This window comes from Melanotaenia boesemani, chromosome 22, assembly GCF_017639745.1.
Source record: "Melanotaenia boesemani isolate fMelBoe1 chromosome 22, fMelBoe1.pri, whole genome shotgun sequence".
NCBI lineage: Eukaryota > Metazoa > Chordata > Actinopteri > Atheriniformes > Melanotaeniidae > Melanotaenia > Melanotaenia boesemani.
In genome coordinates this window covers 249,349-270,000 of record NC_055703.1, presented here as the reverse complement: position 1 = coordinate 270,000, position 20,652 = coordinate 249,349, and the positions used below count along the sequence as shown (strand labels likewise).

The 20,652-nt window shown below is 40.9% G+C and overlaps 1 protein-coding gene across 1 annotated transcript in view; it reads right to left on the bottom strand.

The window, feature by feature from the left end:
- znf292b (zinc finger protein 292b) overlaps nt 1-20,373 on the bottom strand; it is a 21,715-nt gene extending 1,342 nt beyond the window's left edge. Inside the window, exons 1-8 of the mRNA XM_041975799.1 lie at nt 20,197-20,373; nt 18,941-19,095; nt 17,860-17,935; nt 13,590-13,725; nt 11,187-11,389; nt 9,730-9,866; nt 6,634-6,775; nt 1-6,381 (exon numbers count right to left, since the gene is read on the bottom strand). The exon at nt 1-6,381 is cut by the window's left edge and continues 1,342 nt beyond it. Of these exons, the coding sequence (XP_041831733.1) occupies nt 1-6,381; nt 6,634-6,775; nt 9,730-9,866; nt 11,187-11,389; nt 13,590-13,725; nt 17,860-17,935; nt 18,941-19,095; nt 20,197-20,361 (7,395 nt within the window). The 5' untranslated portion in view covers nt 20,362-20,373. The remainder of the gene's footprint in view (nt 6,382-6,633; nt 6,776-9,729; nt 9,867-11,186; nt 11,390-13,589; nt 13,726-17,859; nt 17,936-18,940; nt 19,096-20,196) is intronic.
- Nucleotides 20,374-20,652: the final 279 nt, after the last annotated feature.

The window sequence follows — 20,652 nt, the reverse complement described above, 5'->3', positions numbered from 1 at the left end:
TTTTAGAAAAGACATTTCAAATCCCATTGGTTTAAAAGAGGCAAGTGAAGGGCTTGGCTCAGTCTGCTCCTGGATTTCGACAGGGCAGGAGGACTCCGACTCCTCCTCCTTGCTGTAAACCACATCAGTCTTTGTCACATGTGAAATTTTCTTGCGTTTGGCTATTTTTTCTATGAACTTCCGTGGACGCCCTCGCTTTCTTTTCAGCACTGCAGAGCTGTTAGAGCTTTCGTCGTTTGATAATTTACTGTCAAATAACGCAATGGGGATCCCTGCTGGAATCCTCCTGCGCAGGACAGGCTTTGAATCGTCATAATCCACTCCGTCTACAACGGCAGGTGGCGTCATTTCGTTGTCTGACTGATCAGAGGTGTTGTCTGATTTGGAGTCATCGCTCCTGATGGAGTGACACTTCTGCCTGGCGAACTTCCTGCAGAATATGAAGTGACTCCTGTGCTCTTCTAGGTACTTTTCAGACAATCCGTGCCCCATGTAATGTTTAAGTATGCTACGCTCGGTTTTCATAACCAGCTCGCAACCCTTGATCATACAAGGATACTGTAGAGGGAATTTCTTGGTACACATCGCAGATGCCTCAAGTTTAGATTTCAAGGACGGCTTTCCATATTTAACCCAGTGATTCTTCGACCTGCCCACTCTCTTTGCGTTGGCTTTCAAAAAGTTTTTTTTGTTGCTCTCAATGTTTTCTTTCCCATTACTTGTCTTGGTAATTTGATAAAGCAAAGTCTTTGACTTCTGTTTCATCCCATTCTCTTTCACCTGTTTATTTTTTAGCTTGTGTTGGTAGAGGTCCTGGTGTTTTTTCATGACATGTCGGAGCAGATTTGACTTTGTGGCGTATGAACGGTCGCAGCCTTCAATTTCACACTTAAATGAAACATTTAATTGCTCCGGTTTGGTAAGATTTAGATCTTTATGTTCTTCTTTGACATGACCTACATATTTTCGTAAAGCAGTGAAGGATTCTGTACAACCTTTGTGGCCGCAAGTGAACGTCCCAAGTTTGATGCCAGATAAAAGACTGCCAACCTTATCGAGAGTGAATTTATGTAGCTGGAAATAATGCTGGAATAGGTTGGGAAGTTCTTGGAAAACACAGCAGCAGTCTTTGACTTGGCACCTGAATTCAGAAACTTGAGGAAACTCTGCCTCTGGCTCTTCTTCAGCATGGTCCATTATTTCATCCACTCCTTCACTATGGTCTTGCTCTTTGTTTACCTCCAGTGCTGACAAAGCAGACTGGTGCACTGATCTGTAATGGAGTATTAGATTATGCTGGATGGTAAAAGCAGCCATGCAGCCTTGATGGACGCAGCGATAAGGTCTGTAGGGACTAGTGGGGTCGCCTGATTTAGGTTTTTTCCCTCTTGTTTTCATGGTGATGTCTGTATTTGGCTTATCCACACCCTCTCTACTCATAGATCCTTGGTCAGGAGTCAGCGGGCCTTTAGCGTAAGGTGTGGCAGGCAAATCCTGGGTAACAGGAAGAGATACTTTGGGGAAAAACGAACTTCCTGCATGTTGATTGTGCACTCTAGCCGAGTTTCTTTGCTGTTCTTGTGAGCACTGTGCTAATGGCATCCCTGCTGACAGAAATCCTGTAGATGTTTGAGCCTGCGCTGGTGGAGTCATTTCCTGGTTGTACATGGGAACAGACTGCAAGGGATGAAGGACTGAGGGGCAAATTTCATCTTGAGATTTATGATGAGCTGTGTTAATGCAAGGGACAAATGCCTCACTTTTTACTGCATCTTGGAGTGGATACAGATGTTTCCCATTAGCAGCACGTGAGCAGTTAGCTGGGGCCTCACCTGTACTACCTGGCCACTTCTGAATAGCAGGAGATGCAGCAGCGTTGGCCAGTTTGCGCTTTACATCAAGTTCTGAAATTTCTTCAGCCGATAGTTTGTGTAATGACACGTAGTGAGTGCGAAGGTTTGAGTTTCGAGTAAATGCTTTGCTACATTTCTGACACTTAAAAGGAGCATATTGGCCGTACTTTTTTTTGACGACATTAACCATCTCAAGTGTGTAGTTGTGTGTTTTGGAGAGGTGTTTCCAAAGTGCTTCACTGGATATGGAACTAAATGAACAGCACTCACAAGCAAATGGTTTGACAAAGGTAGGAGAAACTAAGCTAGTGGACTTTTCTTTTGAAGGTAGAGCCCAGCTGTCCGTACAGGCTCTATTCTGTTTCATAGAGGCTGACTTCTGAACAGACATTTCTCTGACTAAGTTCAGTCTCTCAAACGCAGACTGAATTTCTGTCATGCACTGTTGTTGGCTGTTTGATAACTCAGAGGGTTCAGGATCTGGATCACTCGCCAAAATGCCTGTTGGGCTTGGTACCTTCTGCTGCATTGCAGCCGTCTCTCTGAAACAAGTGAAGCTATGTGTATTTAATAGTTGTTTGATTTCACCAGATGATCCTGAACTGCTTTTAAAGACTTGCCCATGGACAACTGAATCGTTGTTTGCATCATGAGACAAACTATGAAATTCAGAACTATTGGGAGGACTATACACTGGGGCCAAAGATATGGGATTTGCTTTTTGATCACTGTTGCTTGAATGACACATGCTTCTGCGCTGAAAGTCACCAGCCAAAATCTGCTCACGCAACCGCTTTTTAATGTCCTTCTCAGTAGTCCTCCTTTGCGTCTCAGTTTTATTGCCATTTGTTATTGCCTGACTGAGCTGTCTGTCATGTTGCACAGATATCAAGTTTGAATGTGCATTAGGTGTCAGAATAGCCATTTCACAGTGAAGTTCTCCAGGAGTCATGGTGTTTGTGGGAGCACTACCAAGGATAGAAGTGGAAGGATTTTCTGTGAGGATTTGTGAAAGAAGAGGCTCAGGGAATTCACTTCCAGGACCTGTATCAATACTTGGCTGAGGATAATGGGTTGTACTGTACGGGATATCTTCATGCTTCAGCTGGATATTTTCTGTATGTTGTATTACTGAGCCATGTACGCGCTCACTAGCCCCGTAGGGAGTACAGGGGCTTTGAAACAATGGCTGGGGAACAGAGGCGTGCACAAAAAGATCAGACATATTTGATTCAGCCATAATTTGTTTGAGGATGTCATCGTTTGACTCACCATTGCCATATGCTGACAGGTTATCTTGTGGGTAGTTGGGCTTCTGATACATAGTGGAACCGTTGTAAGATAGATGTGACTGCGAGGCACCAACAATTTTCTCTGAATTGAGAAGACCCAGAAATGACCTTGGCAAGTCTGCGTTCAGTTCAGAGTCTTGATATGGTTTGCAAATCGTGCGCTTGGACAAATGGCCCCCAAGGGATCTAGGACTGTCAAATTGTCTGAAACACCTCCGACAAACAAATTTACCATCCTTAACGATTGCTGGACACTTGGCTCTTTTGTGTTTTCTGGCTTGTTTCTGTTTTCCAGGACTGTTTTCAGAGACATTAGGGCCATTTTCTGGTTTGTTGTTTTCGGTTTTATGGCTTGCTCTATCCAGATGGGAGTAATTGGATTGTTCATGACTTTCCATTGCTTTGATGTTCTCTGGTGTCACTGAACCAGAGACAAAATTGTTCTGCATCTGCAATGCACATGGCGTAAGAGTTTTTGCTTGTTGGGATATTTCCTTTGCATGGTTTATGTTTGAAGAAATAATGGACTGCATCCTACTCTTCATCAGGTGTGACTGAAAGGATTCTGGTCTGCTCATCATAGTGCAAGATGAAACTGTTAGAGATGGAGCACCACTACTAGAATCAGCTGGTGGCATCACTTGCACATTAGGTGGAAAGACTTGGGAAGGATCCGAGTTATGAATTTGTTTGCTTCCATCAACAGTCTGCCAGTTTTGACTGCCTATAAATTGGGATGGTGTAGCAATGGGATCTCTCTCAGTGCCTAACTGAGAGAGAACAATAGGGCTCAAAACATTTCCCATTAGCAATGAACTATTTTGTCTGTGGTTAAGTGAGGAAAGTGACTGTTGGGCAGCATAGTTTGAGCTGGTTACCCTGTTAGCATAAGGAGGTGATTGAATAACATTTTGCCTTTGAACTCCATGAACTGACACACCATGGGCCTGCTGAATCTGATGTGGGGAAACTGAACTCAAATGTGCAGCAGACGATGCACTCTGCGCTGGAACATAGGTTATCTTGATCTTAGTCCGAGTAACTTTCCATTGCTCGTAGAAATCTGGGTGGACTGCCTTCATGTGCTTGGCCACACTTCTGTAGGAGCTATAGTGTCTTGTGCATGCTCCAAACGCACAGTGAAATCTCTCCCTCTGTCCGGGGGGAGGTCCTGTACTATTTGAGGGTGTTACAGGGTTTACTGGTTTGTTTCCAGGTAGTTGCTGTGGGCTTACAGTCGGTGGGAGTGGTTGCAACATTGCTGGTTCTCTAGAAATCTGTGACAGTGGTACTGGTAGCGAGTTATTACCTGCCATTTGCCCTTGCTGTGCTGGCAATGGTAAGTCACAATCAGAGATGTAACGAGCTGCGTCAGCATTCATACTAGAGAACACTTTTGGCTGGCTTTGCAAAAGATTTCCAGAGCTGGCTTCCGATGGAGGCACTGGATGATTATGAGGTATTCTATAATCTCCAAAATGATCACTTTGTCTGTTTGGTTCAAGTAAGTGGGAATGTACAGTTTTGATGACAGAACTGTTGACACATCCCATCTGGCTGGATGGAAAAGCCACACTTTGAGCTTTCACTCTGCATTGTCCCAAAGTTTCAACAGGATGTTGAGTGGATTTCAGCAAAATGTCAGACATTGGAAGCTTTCCATGATTTGGATTACAAGCACTTTCCCTGTTTACATTTTCTTGGGAATGCTCTTGCTTAAGCCGAGATTTATTGCAAAGTATTTGTTCAATCAGCGACAGACCAGGTTGTGAATTTTGTGAAGGCTGTTCAGAAGCTGGATGCTGTCGGGAAGATTGGCTTTCTTCCTGTAGGGCAGCATGTTTTTCCTGGTGCAAATCCAGCTGCTCTTGAGAGTGGAATACCTTTCCACAGTCCACAACTTTACAGGTGAAAGTTTTATAATGCTGTGCCTCGTGGTCATACAGCTTGAAGGCAGCACTAAAAATCTTTCCACAGTTTGGAAACATGCATCTAGCCTTGAAAATAGTGTGCCTTTTCCTGTGTATGAGGAGTTCAGTGTTTGACAGAAAACTTGCCTTGCAGTTTAGCTGTATACAGATGTAAGGCTTCACACCACAGTGGACTTGTAAATGATCATTAAGATGGGTGACACTAACAAAGTGGCGACGACAATACTGACAAACAACCTTTTTGCTTCTCATTTCTAGGAAACTCTTTGCTTCCTCGTCGTCTCCGTGAGCTTTAACATGTGCAATAAGATTTTTGAAGAACTTGAAGCTCCTTCTGCATGTTCCAACTGGGCACATGTTCTCCTCGCATATCTCTGAGCCACCTCTGATCACTTTCGCCTGACCATTTTGAATTAAACCTTCATTACGCCTCAAGGAATTGCCATTTTTGTATAGATCATTTTGTGTTTGGATCTGCAGCGCTGCAATACCAGGAGTGGTTATTTGAGGATTAGCCAGATTTTTGTTGGTTTTCATTGCCGCCAGCCTTTCCTCGCAAGATTGTTTAACATGTGATGTTACATGTGGGATCAAAGTATCTTTTGAGCTGAAGGTTTGAGCACATATTGGGCATGTGTATGTTCCACTGCTTAAATGAGTCTGAGCATGACGTACAATCCTGTGACCAAGAAACTCTTTGTCACAGAGTACACAGTACTGCATGTAGGCCTGCCAGTTTCTGAACCGGGCAGATATAAATCCTTTTTCTCTTAGTTTTTTCATTTCTCTGGTTTTCTGTTTCTTGTCTGTGATATCTTGAAGTTCATATGTGCCACTGACAATGTGGTCTGGGATATTGTTGAAGTCCTTTAGACTCATATAGTCTTCCTCTGGGTTCTCAGTATCATTCAGTGAGTCAATAGATGACACTATTGATGCCTCTTCACCCATTAGCTCCAAGCAATGACGTTTCAGTGTTTTCCAATCCCAGAACTCTGGGTCAAAGGGCCATTGGGTTTTCAAAACTAAAAGTAGCTCACAACGAAGCGAGTTGGGAATGTGCATATTCACCTCGTCTAGTTTTTGATCTGGTTCATTGTAAAGAGTCTCCACAGCATAGTATGCATCCACTGTGGGTTCCAGGAGGAACTCTGTAAGCTGACAGGCTCGCTTCACTTCCAGGTCAGCAGGAAGCAAACAGGAAATGGTTTTATATACGGTGGATTTGGTTTTTCTGTCATCTGATTTTATCTGTAGAGCCCTTATGCACATTTCGATGCACACTGGCAGGCCAGCCTGGTCAATCTATGATGAAAAAGAAAAGATTGAGTTATTTAAATCTCCCAACAACATTCAAACTTATCCTGAAACTCATTGTGGGGTCTTTCGCACCTACACAAAATATACTTTTTAAAAAAATTATGACATCAATTTATCAACATCGTTGTAGCATCGAGTATTTTATCCTTAAGACTTTATATACTGGCAAGCGATGTTGGGGTTTTCTAATAATACACAATTCTTCTCTGTTTTTGGTGACTACGGCTGACTACAGACCTCTGACTGGATGACCTTGATGAGGAACAGGATGTGGTACACAGACTTGGATAGTAGAGACATTTGACAGCATCTGTCAAGGAAGGCCTGGTCTGACGGCTCCAGTCGCTTCATAAGTTTGCTCCAAAACAGAGTGAGCTCCCTGTTTTAAAGAAAGAAAGTTTTAGAAAAAGGTCCTGGTACAATTCATTATAACACATTGTCTGCTTGTACTTCAGGGATCCCACTCACAAATCAGCCCCTCCAATCGAGGAACTAGCCTTTTTATTTGAGTTTAGTTGTGACCCCTTGATGCCTAGCATCATCAAGTTACATAATATTATTATTAACTGATTTAATCCATGTAGTTTTACTTTAATGTATTTGATATTCTTCAGTTATTTGATATTATTGTAGTTAAATTCTTTCCTTTTTATCTCATCTGTATTTAGCTTTTTTATATTGTTAATAAATTCAGTTGTTAAATGGTTTAATATAATATTCTTTTGTGATTATTAAAGTATTATTTTTATATTGAAACAGAATTATAACTATTATGGATACCTGTGTGTGCTTTTTCAGGCTGTGAGGAAACTCAGTTCTTAAGGTATTTGCAAATTGTGTGTGTTTTCAGTTATGGTGGTATTTGGTGCTCAGTCATTGGCTAACTTCAGTGAAGTATTAATACAGAGAGATACCTTTGGACAAGGGACATAAAAAATGGGTTAAATAATAACATGAAGACAGAAAAGGGGCAAGAATCAATCACATCCAGCAACCTGGATGATTCCAGCAACTACTGATTCGTCTTCCTCCTCCTCCTCCTCCTTCTGGGGCATCGTTTGAAGCTGTATTAAACTCAGTCTGACTCATCGTTACTAAGTGTAGTAAGTCACTATTACATTTTTGCTTGCAGTATTTTTAGTATGTTAGGTTTTTGTCTCCTGCAAACCTCCTTTAAATTTTACAGAGTTGAAGCAAGTTGCACAAAATTAAACAGGATAAGTTTGCTTGAGCTGTAGTATCCTTTCTCTGAAATTAACTTTTGTAAAGTACGTGGAAGTATGTAGAGTATTTTATCTTTTTAGCCTGAAAATATGTTTGGATTTTTACGTAATTTGGCTGTAATTTATAGTTAAGACTTGTGTTTTTGTAATGTGTAAACGATAATCAGACAGGCGACCGAAATCTTTCAAGGTTGTCATAGATTTGGGAAGGTTGCATCTGGGTTCTGTAAGTAGGTAATAATCTCGTCAGCAAAGAGAGCTACTGTATGTTCAGTATTTGCTATTGTTACACCCTCTAGTTCCCTGTTTTGCCCTATGGCCTGGGCTAAAGGCTCTATAAACAAAGCAAACAAGGCCGGGCTACAGCAGCAGCCTTGACGAGAACCCCTGAAAAGCTGAAAGTTGTTAGACAGTTGGCCGTCAGTCTTTATTCTGACCGTTGGATTGCTATATAATGATTGTATACATTTAATGAATTTACAACTGAAACGAAGGCGCTCCAGTACTTTGTATAAGAAGGGCCAACTTACCCGGTCAAAGGCCTTTTCTGAGGCAAGGCTAACTAAAGCCCCACTTAAATGACAGGACTTCGCCTGTTCTATAACATGTTCTATAACATGTTCTATAACATGTTATAGAACATGTTCTATAACATCTTCCCCTCTTTTGGGAGGACAGATATCACAGCTTCTGTCCATGATGGAGGTATTTCATTCATGCTGAGGGTCCAATTAAATGACTCCAACAGAGTAGGAGTTAGTTCTTCTTTGAATCTTTTGTACCATGTAGAACCATCACTGCCAGGACATTTCTTAGTTTTTAAGTTACTGATTGCTTTGTCCAATTCCTTTCTAGTGATGGGAGCTTTTAAGGTTTTATTTTGTGTTGTCCCTAAGAACGGCAAGTCTAATTGTGACAAATAGTTAATTATATCGCTTTCCTCCATGAGTACAGTTTTCTATAATAGTCTGTAAAAAATGGTGTGAATCTGGTCATTGTAGTAAGTCAGATTATCCGTAATGGATCCGTTATTTTGGTACATGTTTACATGTTTTAGCTGCTGCTTTAGAAGGCGTCCTGTTAAAATTTTTGTCGCCTTTGGACCTGATTCGTAAAAGGTCTGCTTGAAAAATCTCAATTTTTTCTCTGTGTCCTCTTGATCTGTGCTTTGTATTTCATTCTTTACCCACTTTATTCAGTCTGTCGGTGTTTTGCTGTTTTCTTGGTGTGATTAAGTTCAAGATTTTTACGTAACTCTTGCAGATTGTCGTGTTTTCCTTTTCTCTTTCCCCTCATGACCAAAGAACAGCTGGATTCACCTTTATAATATTTTTTTATTTAGAAAAGGGTAGATTTAGGTTTATTGACCATTGTACAGACATGTAAATAATGTTGTGGTCTTTTACTCTATATCGGTCCACTACGTTTAATAAGAAGAAATCACGCCTGGAGTGAACCTTGTGCGTAGAAGAAAAATAGTAAAGTTTTGTTGGGGTGAAGGGCCCTAAAGGTCAAACACTGATCAGGGTAATTAAGTCTTTGGATCCGTGAGTTTTAGGTCTTTAGTTGCTTGCTGTATCTGCCGCCAGCCCAGAAGATCTCGAAGTCGAGATGATGCGCTGGTCTCACTGTTCCTGGTTCATCCACTTGAAATCCCAGCCTCTTCAACTCGTTGTAAGCCTCCCGTGCGCGGCGGTACGTGCACACGCCCGTCTCCCAGTGAATCCTCATATTTGTAAACAGTGTTTGGAAATGAGTGCCCTTGTCTGAGTGCTTTCTTGATGCCAGTGTATTGCTTGCGTCTTTTGACGATCTCGGATGGATAATCATGGTCATAAAAGGCCCTCATCGAGCACACCTGGATCTTGTCTTTCTTACACAGTCCCTTCAGAACCAACTCTGCAGTATACTCGAGAAAGTTAACGATGTCTTGGCAAAGACTGAACTAGGTTTACTGGCGCGTAGAATTTTAAAGTTGAAGTCCACCAAATATGACCGAGAGTCCAGGTCTGCTAGTTTAGACCGAAGCCTTTTCTCCTCCTCGTCAGTATAGAAAGTGAAAAATTTGAACTGTTATACCAACCTAATGAGGGTGAGTATGGTATCTTACCAAGCACAGTATGTGTCTCCTTGGAGAAACTGACGGGTCAGGAAAGCAGAGCATAAACTGAAAGCTGCGTTGTCATCTCCGTCTGACTCCAGGTTGCAGATCATGTCTAATACCTCACGACAGTCCTCCTTTGAAAGCTGTAGAGATAGAGACCATTAACAGATATCAGTTTCACTGGAAAAACAAATCCACAACATCCAATGTGTTTTTAAGAAATAGAAGACAACATATAGAACAAAACATGTTTATCTGTCCTGCATTTCTTTATATTAAGAATCCAAGAAGTCAAACTTTCTTTTAATTTGTGGTCTTTAAAATAGTCCTTCAGTCTTTAAAAATTTTGTTTGGAAATTGTACATGACCATTTTCTACGTGTATATATATTAAGACACAACTCGTATAGATTTGTGGAGGAAAAAGAACAATAAAAACCCATTTAAGATTTCAAGATATGAACTGGAGTTGTGTCTGCACATTGCAAACAACTGCAGAACTGGTTTTAGTGCGTCTATTTAAACATTCTGTCTTTAATGCAGTGTTACTCAGTCCAGGTCCTCAGGACCTCCTGCCCTGCATGTTTCAGAAGTAATCCTACTTTAACACCTGAATGAAATGAATGGCTTGTTAACAGGCTGCAAAGAACTTGATGAGGAAGTTCATTCTATTCAATCAGGTGTGTTGGAGGAGGAACACGTCTAAGACATGCAGGGCAGGGGGTCCCGAGGACCTGGATTCAATGGCATCCTGTCACACAGACACACAATTTGTTTCCTCTTCTATCGTTACATCTCCACAAAATGCTTAAGATGACACAGTTTGAAAGATGTTCATGTTTCCTACCTACAGAGCTATTAGCTGAAAACTAAAACAGAATTGAAAAGGCTTTTCAAGACTAAGTTTAGATTGCCCCTTAAATTATAACCTCTCAATCTTTAAACATTTTCTGAATATTACCTGGTTATATGTTATTTTTTGACTTAAACATTATTTTCTCTGTGTGAAATTTAACCAGATCTGTGAGTTTAAGTAATCTTGACTGTAGGAAAAGTGGGTTGGCGTGTTGCTGATATTCAGCCTCATGTGCATTGCTCTCTTTTGTTTTATTATTAATGCATGCGGGGATGTTATGTATGCCCCAAACCTCTGAACAGTAAGTTAAATATGGTATAAATTGATGGGCAGTACAAAATGTGGCATTTCTGTTTGCCTTTCTTTTTGTAAATAAAAAAATTCTTCATAACTTTTGCTACAGGCTAGCGTCAAGCTGAGCGTCATCTGCTTGTTGAACAACTAACAGACCCACTACTGCCACCATGAGGTGGGAAGCTGCATTGCAGCTGAGATTCTGTGTCCCTCTCGGCCCACAGGTGCAGTGCTCAAAGGGTTTTTTGGCACTCTAGGCCCTAACATGGGGCCCCATGGTTGAGAGTAACTGACTTGAAATACATTTTACTCACCTCATCCATGAGCTGATCTCGTTCTAAAGTCCCACAGAGGCAGACCAGGTACATCTGCTTGAAAGCTCCTTTGCCTTGGAAGGCAGAGCAACCGGAGCAGGTCTTTGCCAGAAGCGCAGCCTTCCCCAGCTGTTTCTCCTTCATCAGCTGTTTCACTCTCATCTGCAGCAGGATCATCCCTTCCTGCTCCAGAAACTCCTCAACTGAAGCAAGAAGCACCATACAGTTATGTTAAATACGTTCTTGGTTTTTTTCCTCCATTTTTGTAAAGTGCAAAATTCACCTGAGGAAAAGTCGCCAGTTGATAAAAATGCATTTGCTCTCAAGCAAATGGTTATGGGATTTATTAATCTTCTCATTGCCTAATCACAAACATAACACTGTTCTTTGTTTTGAACTTTAAAAATAAAAAATGAATCTGTCAAAACCTTCTGGCCAGCGGCACAGAGCCAAGTGTAAATAACCTTCTTGACTAAGTGTTTCTATTTGTGCATTTTCTACACAACAAATCATAGCAAACCAAATAACACTGAACCTGAGATCATAAAAAAGACTAGTCTCAGCTTCTAGTTATTTATTATTGTTTGTTCAGCATATAATATGCAAGTATTAAGCATTATTTAACACAGCTTGCAGAGATCTTGGATATGAAGCAGTAACAAAAGAAAAACAACTTCAGCAGGGCTCCAGAGTGCAACCAAAAATTTGTCGAGTGTTACTAGTTTTGTTTTCTTGGTTGCACTTAACATCTCACAGCTTATGGGCACATTCTGTGTTCATTCCCTCCCCACCCGCGCACAGAGAACAGCAACACTGACTAGTCAAAGGCAGAGAAGGGGTGCATCTTCACTACTGATTGGCTCTGATCCACAGGTGTACACCTTGGTGTGTGTTGGTTTGAAACTGTAACCGGCTAACATTAGCCATCCAACATGATGAAGAATAATATAGAGGAGTCAAAATTTCAAGATGAAGAAGAATGGTCTTATAGAACGTTTTCCTGTTGAAACAAATCCACACGTTCCTTGTTCCTGCACTGGCAGCTGCCAGGACTCCGAGGTAACTATCCAAGCATCAGTAGGACCCGCTGACTCCACAATGCAGAAAAACCGTCACACGTGTGGAGTTTGACAACTGACATCTGGTCAGCTGTCTGATTACATGATGGAAAGATTTAATCTGATTACAGCAAGGAGACTAGTTCGCTTTCATACTTTTCTGTTTAAAGCAATACCAGGTCAACTTCCATCTTATCTTGGCACCTTGAAGATAACCTTGAAGAATCATAGCCGGCGATCTCAAAGTTCCATTCTGTTTGATGTTCCACACGAGGACAGAAACCACTGAAGATGCTTTTAGTTACTCTGCCCCTGCCTCTTGGACAGTCAGATTTCAGAGTTGTCTTCGTGTATGTGTTTCTAGGTGGCTGGTTTTTACACGGTTTTTGAAGGTGAAAGTTCTTTGATCATCTTAAAACTTTAAATTTTCTGTTTTCATAGATCTCATGTTTTTTGGTTTGTGATGTATGTTTATCTGCCTGTAACAGAGATCACCAAAAAATGCAAATCTAAGTCTCTGGTAATGAAAGCCTAATAACAATTACTCTTACCACATACACAGTGTGTACTAATTTGGAAGAAGAAGAAAGTTTTGTTTTGTTGTTTCTTCATATTGAACCTTTTGACTGTCAGAATGCTCAATAACAAAAACATATCCAGACAGTCCAGCTGTCATGGCCCTCATCATAACCCCCACCTGCTTCAAGCGTGCGCAGAAACAACTCCCACCACAGAAATCACATCAGACTGAGATTGTGGGATGGTTGTGGTTTCCGATCCAGGTTGATCTGATTAGCTGAGGTGTTTACATGATGCATTTTTACTCTGATTTGATGTTTAATCAGCTCAAAAATGCTCCAAGTAAACACAGCTAATGTCTGTGGGTGGTATTAAAATGTGGCGCTGAGGGCGATGCTGGGGAAAGTGGGGTATGCCTCCACTTTTTCAGGTGCACCCAAAATAAAAAGTTAGGTGCACCATTGCAACCAATGCAGAATGTTAGTTTAGACCCCTGTTTTTTAAATATATTTGCAAAACTTTCTTGTAACCAGTGCATGTGTAAACAACACAATATAGTGAAAGGTGACAAGCTAGAGGGAAGTCTCCTATTGGAAAAGACTAATTTCATTAAAAGCAAGTGCAAGGAAGACGTTACATGGCTGCTCGTACTGGCTCAGCTGGGTCTAACCTGTCTTTATTTCCAGTTTCCTTGCTCTATTTTTTATTATTACTAGTTTGTGAAGCACTGTGGCTTCATTCTCTTGTTATGTAGAATATGAAAAAAGAGACACCATCTTACCACAAGACTCTAAACATAACTTGCATCAGAAATAAGAAAATTTACCTTGTTCTGGTTGGAGGTTACTGTTGGCTAGAAGGCCTTGCAGGACCCAGTGGCTCCAAACACCATCATACTGGCTCAGAGCACATAGAGGAGGGAGCAGGGTGATTCCATTCTCCTGAAGTTTGCCATCTGCAAACTATACACAGCAGGAAAACAACAACATGAAAGCATGTGACGAGCTGAAGTTTTCAGACAGTTCAGTCTGAATTCCAGTGAAGAGAAAAGCAACTTTTTAATGTAAATAAACTTAAAAAAACACTGCTTAAAAATGGATAAATTCACAGAAAAGAAACCTGTTTGGTTGATTAACTTTGTCACCATGAAGCTTGTGTTTTCTGCGCCCTGTTCAAAATGACATGCCCAAAACAAACAATGCTCAATTATCCTCAACCCTCTCAGTATCTAACAAAAACGCGTTATAAGCCAGTCCTGTTTTATTTGGCTGCACCATTCATTGTTCAAGTCTTCCCTAAAACTCATTACATCTCGTAAGCCCATGTGGTTCACGCATGGGATCAAAAATTCTTTCCAATCAAATCTCCACATTCTCCCCACATTATGCAAAACTCACTTCCTAAAGGTTTTCTAACATCATGTGTGTCCTCATAGCCTGTATGAGGCCCAAAAATGAGAAAATTCTGTCTCCTCTCTCACCTGCTTGCTCCACTTTTTAGCGAATGTGTGCTCAAACCGGTGAGTGTCAGATCTTTCCCTCTGTGACCTCACAAAAGGAAATAACCACTACCCCTGTTTGTGGATAGGGTCATTGACCCGCCCCCCAGGTAGCTGAGCATGCCCTCTAAAATCCCAGAACGGGCAGCAGCGAAAGTCAGATCTTCTCCCAGAGAGGAACGTGGACAGGCACCACTTATCAACATTAAAGCTGGTTCTCATTAGAGCCACTTTTGGACTAGGGCTGCAACTAATGACTATTCTGTGAAGTTATTTCCGACTTTTCCCTGGTCGATAGCCATATTTTTCCCCTGGTGGACTTTATTGCGCATGTGCAACTCGCAGCAGAGATAAGAAAAGACGACGATGTCTGACTGTGTAGGTTTTTTCCCGACGGTTAAATTCGTTGTCTGCTATTTTTTCTGTTGACTATTGTCGACAACGTTGACTATTGGTTGCAGCCCTAACTTGGAATGGCTTAAATCAAGGACCAAGGCTGAATCTAGGGTAATACACTTTTAAAAAATGTTGTTGGACCTCTGAAACCCATATGAAATTGTAGAAAAACTGTATAATATGGGACCTTTAAAATCTCATAAAATTGGAGGGGATTTTGGCACATTTTTTGTGGTGCTACCAACATATTTAGCTGTATCGCTCATTAATAAGAGGCACCCTTCTTAAAAGGCTTTGCAGCCATGTTTAATTCACCACCATTTGGATTTGTGGCCACACTATTCGTGTACTTTTTTACAACACTATTACTATTGAATGTGCTGGACATCTTTAGCAGAACTGCTATAAAGCAGTGGAACCTAAGTCCGTCATCCAGAGCTACTATCCTACAACTTTTAGATGCATTCTTTCCCCAACTCACCTGCATCAACTGGCTGAATCCTCTCATACACGTCATTCAACTCTGCAGAGGCCTGGTAACGGGCCATTTATTCGATTCAGTGTGGGCTGCATCTAAAAGCGTTTGGATAGTAGATCTCGAGGACTGGACTTGGGAACCCCCGCTATAGAGAACGAACATGTGACATCACCGTGGCTTTCTCCACCATATTAGAGGCAACTGGCTATAGTTTCCATCAACACTTTCAGGTTTCCCACTCGGCTGCAACTATACCATCATACTGAAAATTGATATGGTAATTAAACATTTACTGTTCTGATATTTTGTTTCCAAAATCAAATACCTGTTCATCTGTGTGAATTCATTCTATTATATCAATATATTCTGGGCATTATAAAAGAAAATATACAAAATCCATTTTAAAAATCCTGTTGAAGCAAAAGGAGCAGTGGATCTGATGGCAGATCTACTCTGAAACTTCTGAAAAGAGTGAACTGTACTGAATGTCTGACAGAGCAACGCTGGGAATCAGAGAACAAACAATCACAATGTGGTGGAGAAAAGTGATGCTCTCCTCTACACACAGGAGTTTCATCCAGATCAGTACCGCTGCAATGAAAGTCACATGCTTATTACGTCTATGGCTAGTAACCCTTTCTATGTGAATTCTCAGGTGTACCACCTCACCTGCTCTCCCATCATCCCGTTCATCTAGCTTTTCTTCTGCTCATATAAAGACCAAACTGTCCTTTACATCCGGTCATCCAGAAGCTCATCACCTGGAAAAGTTCCTGCAGAAGTCCACTGAGGATTAGCTGCTCTGCACCAAGATGCAAACGGAGGATGAAAATCTGTGGGTTAATGTCCTTGTTGCTTCTGCAGCCGAGGACACAACTCAGGGAAAAAATTAAATGAAGAACTACTTGTCAGAAATTCTGAATAAGAGAGAGATTAAAGAAACGAGAGCCACTGCTGAGCCAATGTAAACAGCGACCCAAAACGGTTGTGTCTGGAAGCATTTTGGTTTTCATGGACAGAATGGACAGCTTGTCACTATAATTAGCAACGTTTTAGACTTTAGTGACTCTCTTTTTCCTCTATCCCTCTTTTGCGACTGGCGACAAGTTTAGCAACTTTTTCTGGTGTGATTAGAGACTCTGAGACTGACGTTAAAATGTCTTGTTTACTCTTCTCCACGAGTCGCTGCACCACGGCAGTTTACTGTGTCCTTTCAGACTTTAATGCACCAGGGACGCAGGACGCGTACTTAGCAGCATTGCTGTATGTGCAAAGACATATGACTGTATTTATCAAATGGACCCCAGGAAGACTATCAGCAGCTAAAATAAAAACTAAACAAACCAAACAAAAGTAAAAAAAATTAAGAAGCAGCAATCATAATATGTAACACACCAAAATAATGGGAAGAAACTCAGCTAAAAGACTCCACCAAGCATCGACATCCAAACCAAACACAGTTCAAACCCCAGCAGTTCTATGGGAATGTAAGAAAACCAGGAGAACATCTCTGTCCACTTCAGAGCTTCTGCTAATTTCTCCACCTCATGCAAACCACACAAACCAGGACTCACATGACAGCAGAGACTCTGCTGGTTCCAGAGACGTCTGTCTCATCACGGTGGGACAGAAACTCTGGAGCGAGCAGCCAGAACCAGAAACCAGGTCTTACTGCTGCTGTTGGTGGTGAAAAGTTTGATTCCAGCTCTGAAAACTCTGCTAATGTTTCTCCTATGACTCTCTTTGTTTGACATGAACCATGAAGGTCCTGCTGGTTTCCATGGCGATGAAGGAGGTTTATAGTGAAGGATTCTCTCTTCCTATCATAGACTTTCTTGGGCTTCACTTCTTTCTGGACCCTCATGGTGGCTCTAAGGTGAATGTGGGGCTATCCCTGGACGTCTCCATCATCATCGGCTGATGGCTTCCTGAGATATTTACCTGTGTAACACCTCTATTAAACACCTGGAAACCTGCTCAGCTTTACTTTTTACCTTCTGCTGCAGCACAGTTCCTCATCAGGTATTACTTTACTCATTCCTGAATGAAAAAGACAGTCATTCTCTGGTTTTCACTGAAAGTAATGTGTTTATCTTTTAACTATTTACAGCAACACATATTTGGATCCTGATACTTCTGTAGTAATGTCACATGTTTCAGCTTTCTTTTCAGACCAGGATTATACATATAGCCCTATTAGTTATGAAGACATACTTAATTTATTTTGGGTATGACATTTTGGACAGGAAGCCGGAAAATAAGCCTGTCTGTCTGTTCGTCTATCCCTCTCTCCATCCAAGAACTTGCACATAGGCCCCATGAAGGACAAATTAAGTACCAAAGAAATGTGAAGTTATCAGTTGTCGGATCTAATAATATTATAGAAAAGAGGCTGAGGTACTTATCACTTATCACAAATCTAAAAATACAGGGCTAACATCAACCACCTCTTAAGTTTTAATCTAGTTAAAACTCAAGTTTTAATAAAGCTCCCAACAACAAAAAAAAAATAAAATAAAATAAGTTGAAGCAGAAATTTTTAATTCAGAAATATTTTAGTTGCTAATGATTGGAGACAAAAGATAGATCTCTACGGGGCCAAAATAAATTACAGAATGTAATAACACAAATGTGATTTCTCTTCTGCAACAAAGCTTTGGTTTTCATCCTTTTAAGCTTTTAAAGTCAACACTTTTAACTTAAAATAACCGTTCTCCTCTTTACCTGCACAGATGACTTGAATTCTTTCCATAACTCATCTGGTAAATCCTTCACCGAGAGCAGAAGCTCCAGAAAGCTCCTGCCAAAGAAAAGAGAGAAAAGTTCTTTCACCAACACATTGATTTCTTTCTGCATTTGATTTTTAAAACTTCACAAGATTGACTTAATAAAACGATGATCTAATTTTATAACAGTTTTGTTGAGTTTGTTTCAGCTGATTAGGTCTCGTGCAAACAGTGGTAAGTAATAATAATAATGGATTAGATTTATATAGCGCTTTTCTAGGCACCCAAACCTAGTGAATGGCTCCATCCATAATCTTAAGGCCCATTTATGCTCCATTACGTACATAACTAGCGACGTCTGTTTCTAACGTTGTCACATGTCGCCATCCTCACACTTTCTTGCAAGCTTTGTGTTTCCTTGGTTAAGTCTTTCCTCCACTAGTGGGCAGTGCTAAGTTCAGACTTCATTCCCGTGAGCTGACGTCAGTATTAGACCAAGTTTGGCAGCGGTAATGCATCCTTATAAAGATGTTTCCAGCGGCCCAGCACAACCTAAACATTCGCATGTAGTCTTTCTTTAACAGCTCCACAGTTTCTGCAGCTGTTTTCCTCATCCTCATTCTTCTTCTGCTTGTTTCTCCCCTTCCCAATCCTCCTCTTCTTCTTCTCTGGTTTGCTTCTTTCGCTGTTCGCATGTCAGCTACTCTGGTCAGCACTGCCCCTGCGATTTCCGGTGGTATTGCTCCGTCTTTGGCATTAAGCGACGGATAGCTAAACGCCCTGAAAACTGACCAAATTACGTAACTAACTGATGCAGAGGTCTGCGTATCCGTCTCCTGCATCAAGCTTAAATAGGCCTTTACGGTTATGGATGCACAATGACTTTTAGGAGCAGATGAATAAATATAATAATAAACAGAACAAAAAGAATAGGGTTCCAGCATGCTGGAGTGCTGGGAATGCCCAGTGCTGCTCCGTGGGCCTGGTTCCTAATATGCCCAAATAAGTCACTCTGGAGGCAACAAAACTTTTGCTGCCTGAGTGACAAAATGTATAAATAAAATGTACATTTTACTTACAGAGAGAGCCTCTCAATGACAAGAGGAACATTTTCACATTGCAAGGAGAGGTATGGAGAAGCCTGGGCATAACTCAACAGGGCAATAATGTACACTTGCACCAGTGGCAAAGGCTCCTCGTCGATCCTCCAACATCCTGCAAACTCCAACAGCGTCTAAAGGGAAGACAGTCAGACACTTAATAATAAATAAATAAATAGTTCATTTAACACTTACTGTGCTGGGTTTATCACTATCTGAACTAAAAATAAAATGCAAAATAAACCAAAGCTATAACACTATATCATTCATATAAACAGTTTATTTTTCTTTATTGTCTTTGGCGGTATTGTTCTATGTATCAGTGCTTTCATCATACTCTCAGCAGTAAACACAAAAGTATTTTGATTATATTTTAGAAATATTATTTATTATTGACAGGTTAAGCAGCTGTAAAAAAAATATTGAACTAAAATAGTAATAATGGTCTTTTTCCCCATTAGATAAATTTGCATGCTTTAATAAAAACCATTGGCTGATTCAAAATATAAACACACAGATCCCATAAAACGTAAAACCAGGCAGATGGGTCAATAATAAGCAGCATGCAGTGCAGATGGACATTAGAGTCCATTTATGCACCACTGTGTTTAGTATGAAGCTTGATGAAAATGCCATACGTTTCATTCGGCACGTACACATCACAACCTGCGTCCAAAGCTAGCAAATCCTTAACCATTCCCTCAAAAGTCAGAGCCAACAAACTGCGTTTAAGAGGCTATGTCAAGTAAAATCTGCATCATTGGCTACAATAACAACCACATCATAAAAGAGACTGAGTCATTTTAGCAGCCCGAGGACAACACAAAACTTGAAGACATTCTGCCTGCACGCGCACGCAGCCAACAAATAATCCAAGACAAACTTTAAGAAAACTGGCTTAGTATAATAATTATATAACCTGTCTAAACCAGTCAACTAGTCGTATATCCAAAGCAGAAGTTACGGTTAATTGTTCCTTACATAGACAGCTTTTATGCTAACATGTGCTAAGAACATGTCAGTTTGTTTCGATTTATCTTTATCAATAACCTTTATGAGCATGAGAATATACTTGCATCCTGTCATATTTGCAATGTTCAGGTTATAACAGCAACTATCTCGTTTACTGCTTGATTTTGAAAGCAGACCTTTAGCTGGATTACTCAGTAGCCACGACACAGCAATATTACTAATGCTAGCTTGTTTGCCAAGCGTATCATGGGAAAATAACATACCGTGCAAAACTCTTGACAATATTCAGAAGAGGATGACTGGATCTGCGAGTCCTTATTTCCTGTAACGAGCTCGTGGAGTATTTCCAAACGCTGTCTGAGTTTCCCAATTGTTTCACTGATACCATCGGCAGGACTACGGTCCTGCTCGGCCTCCTCGTCCGCCATCTTCACACCCAGCTTCTGCGCGTACAACTACTACGTAATTACAGACCAAACGTGACGCGATACTTGCGTGATGCAGTCACTGTCAGGAATATGGCAAGCCAGAAGGGCCAAAAAATTGCTACTCTAATGATGCGTTTGTCATACAGGAAAGGCTATGCCACCCATTGTCCCAAAATCCCAACATCTCTCTTCCCAAAACAAATAGACCAACATGCCCCTGTGCTTATTTATTTATTTATTTATTTATTTATTTATTTATTTATTTATTCTAATTTTTTCTTATTCTATTTT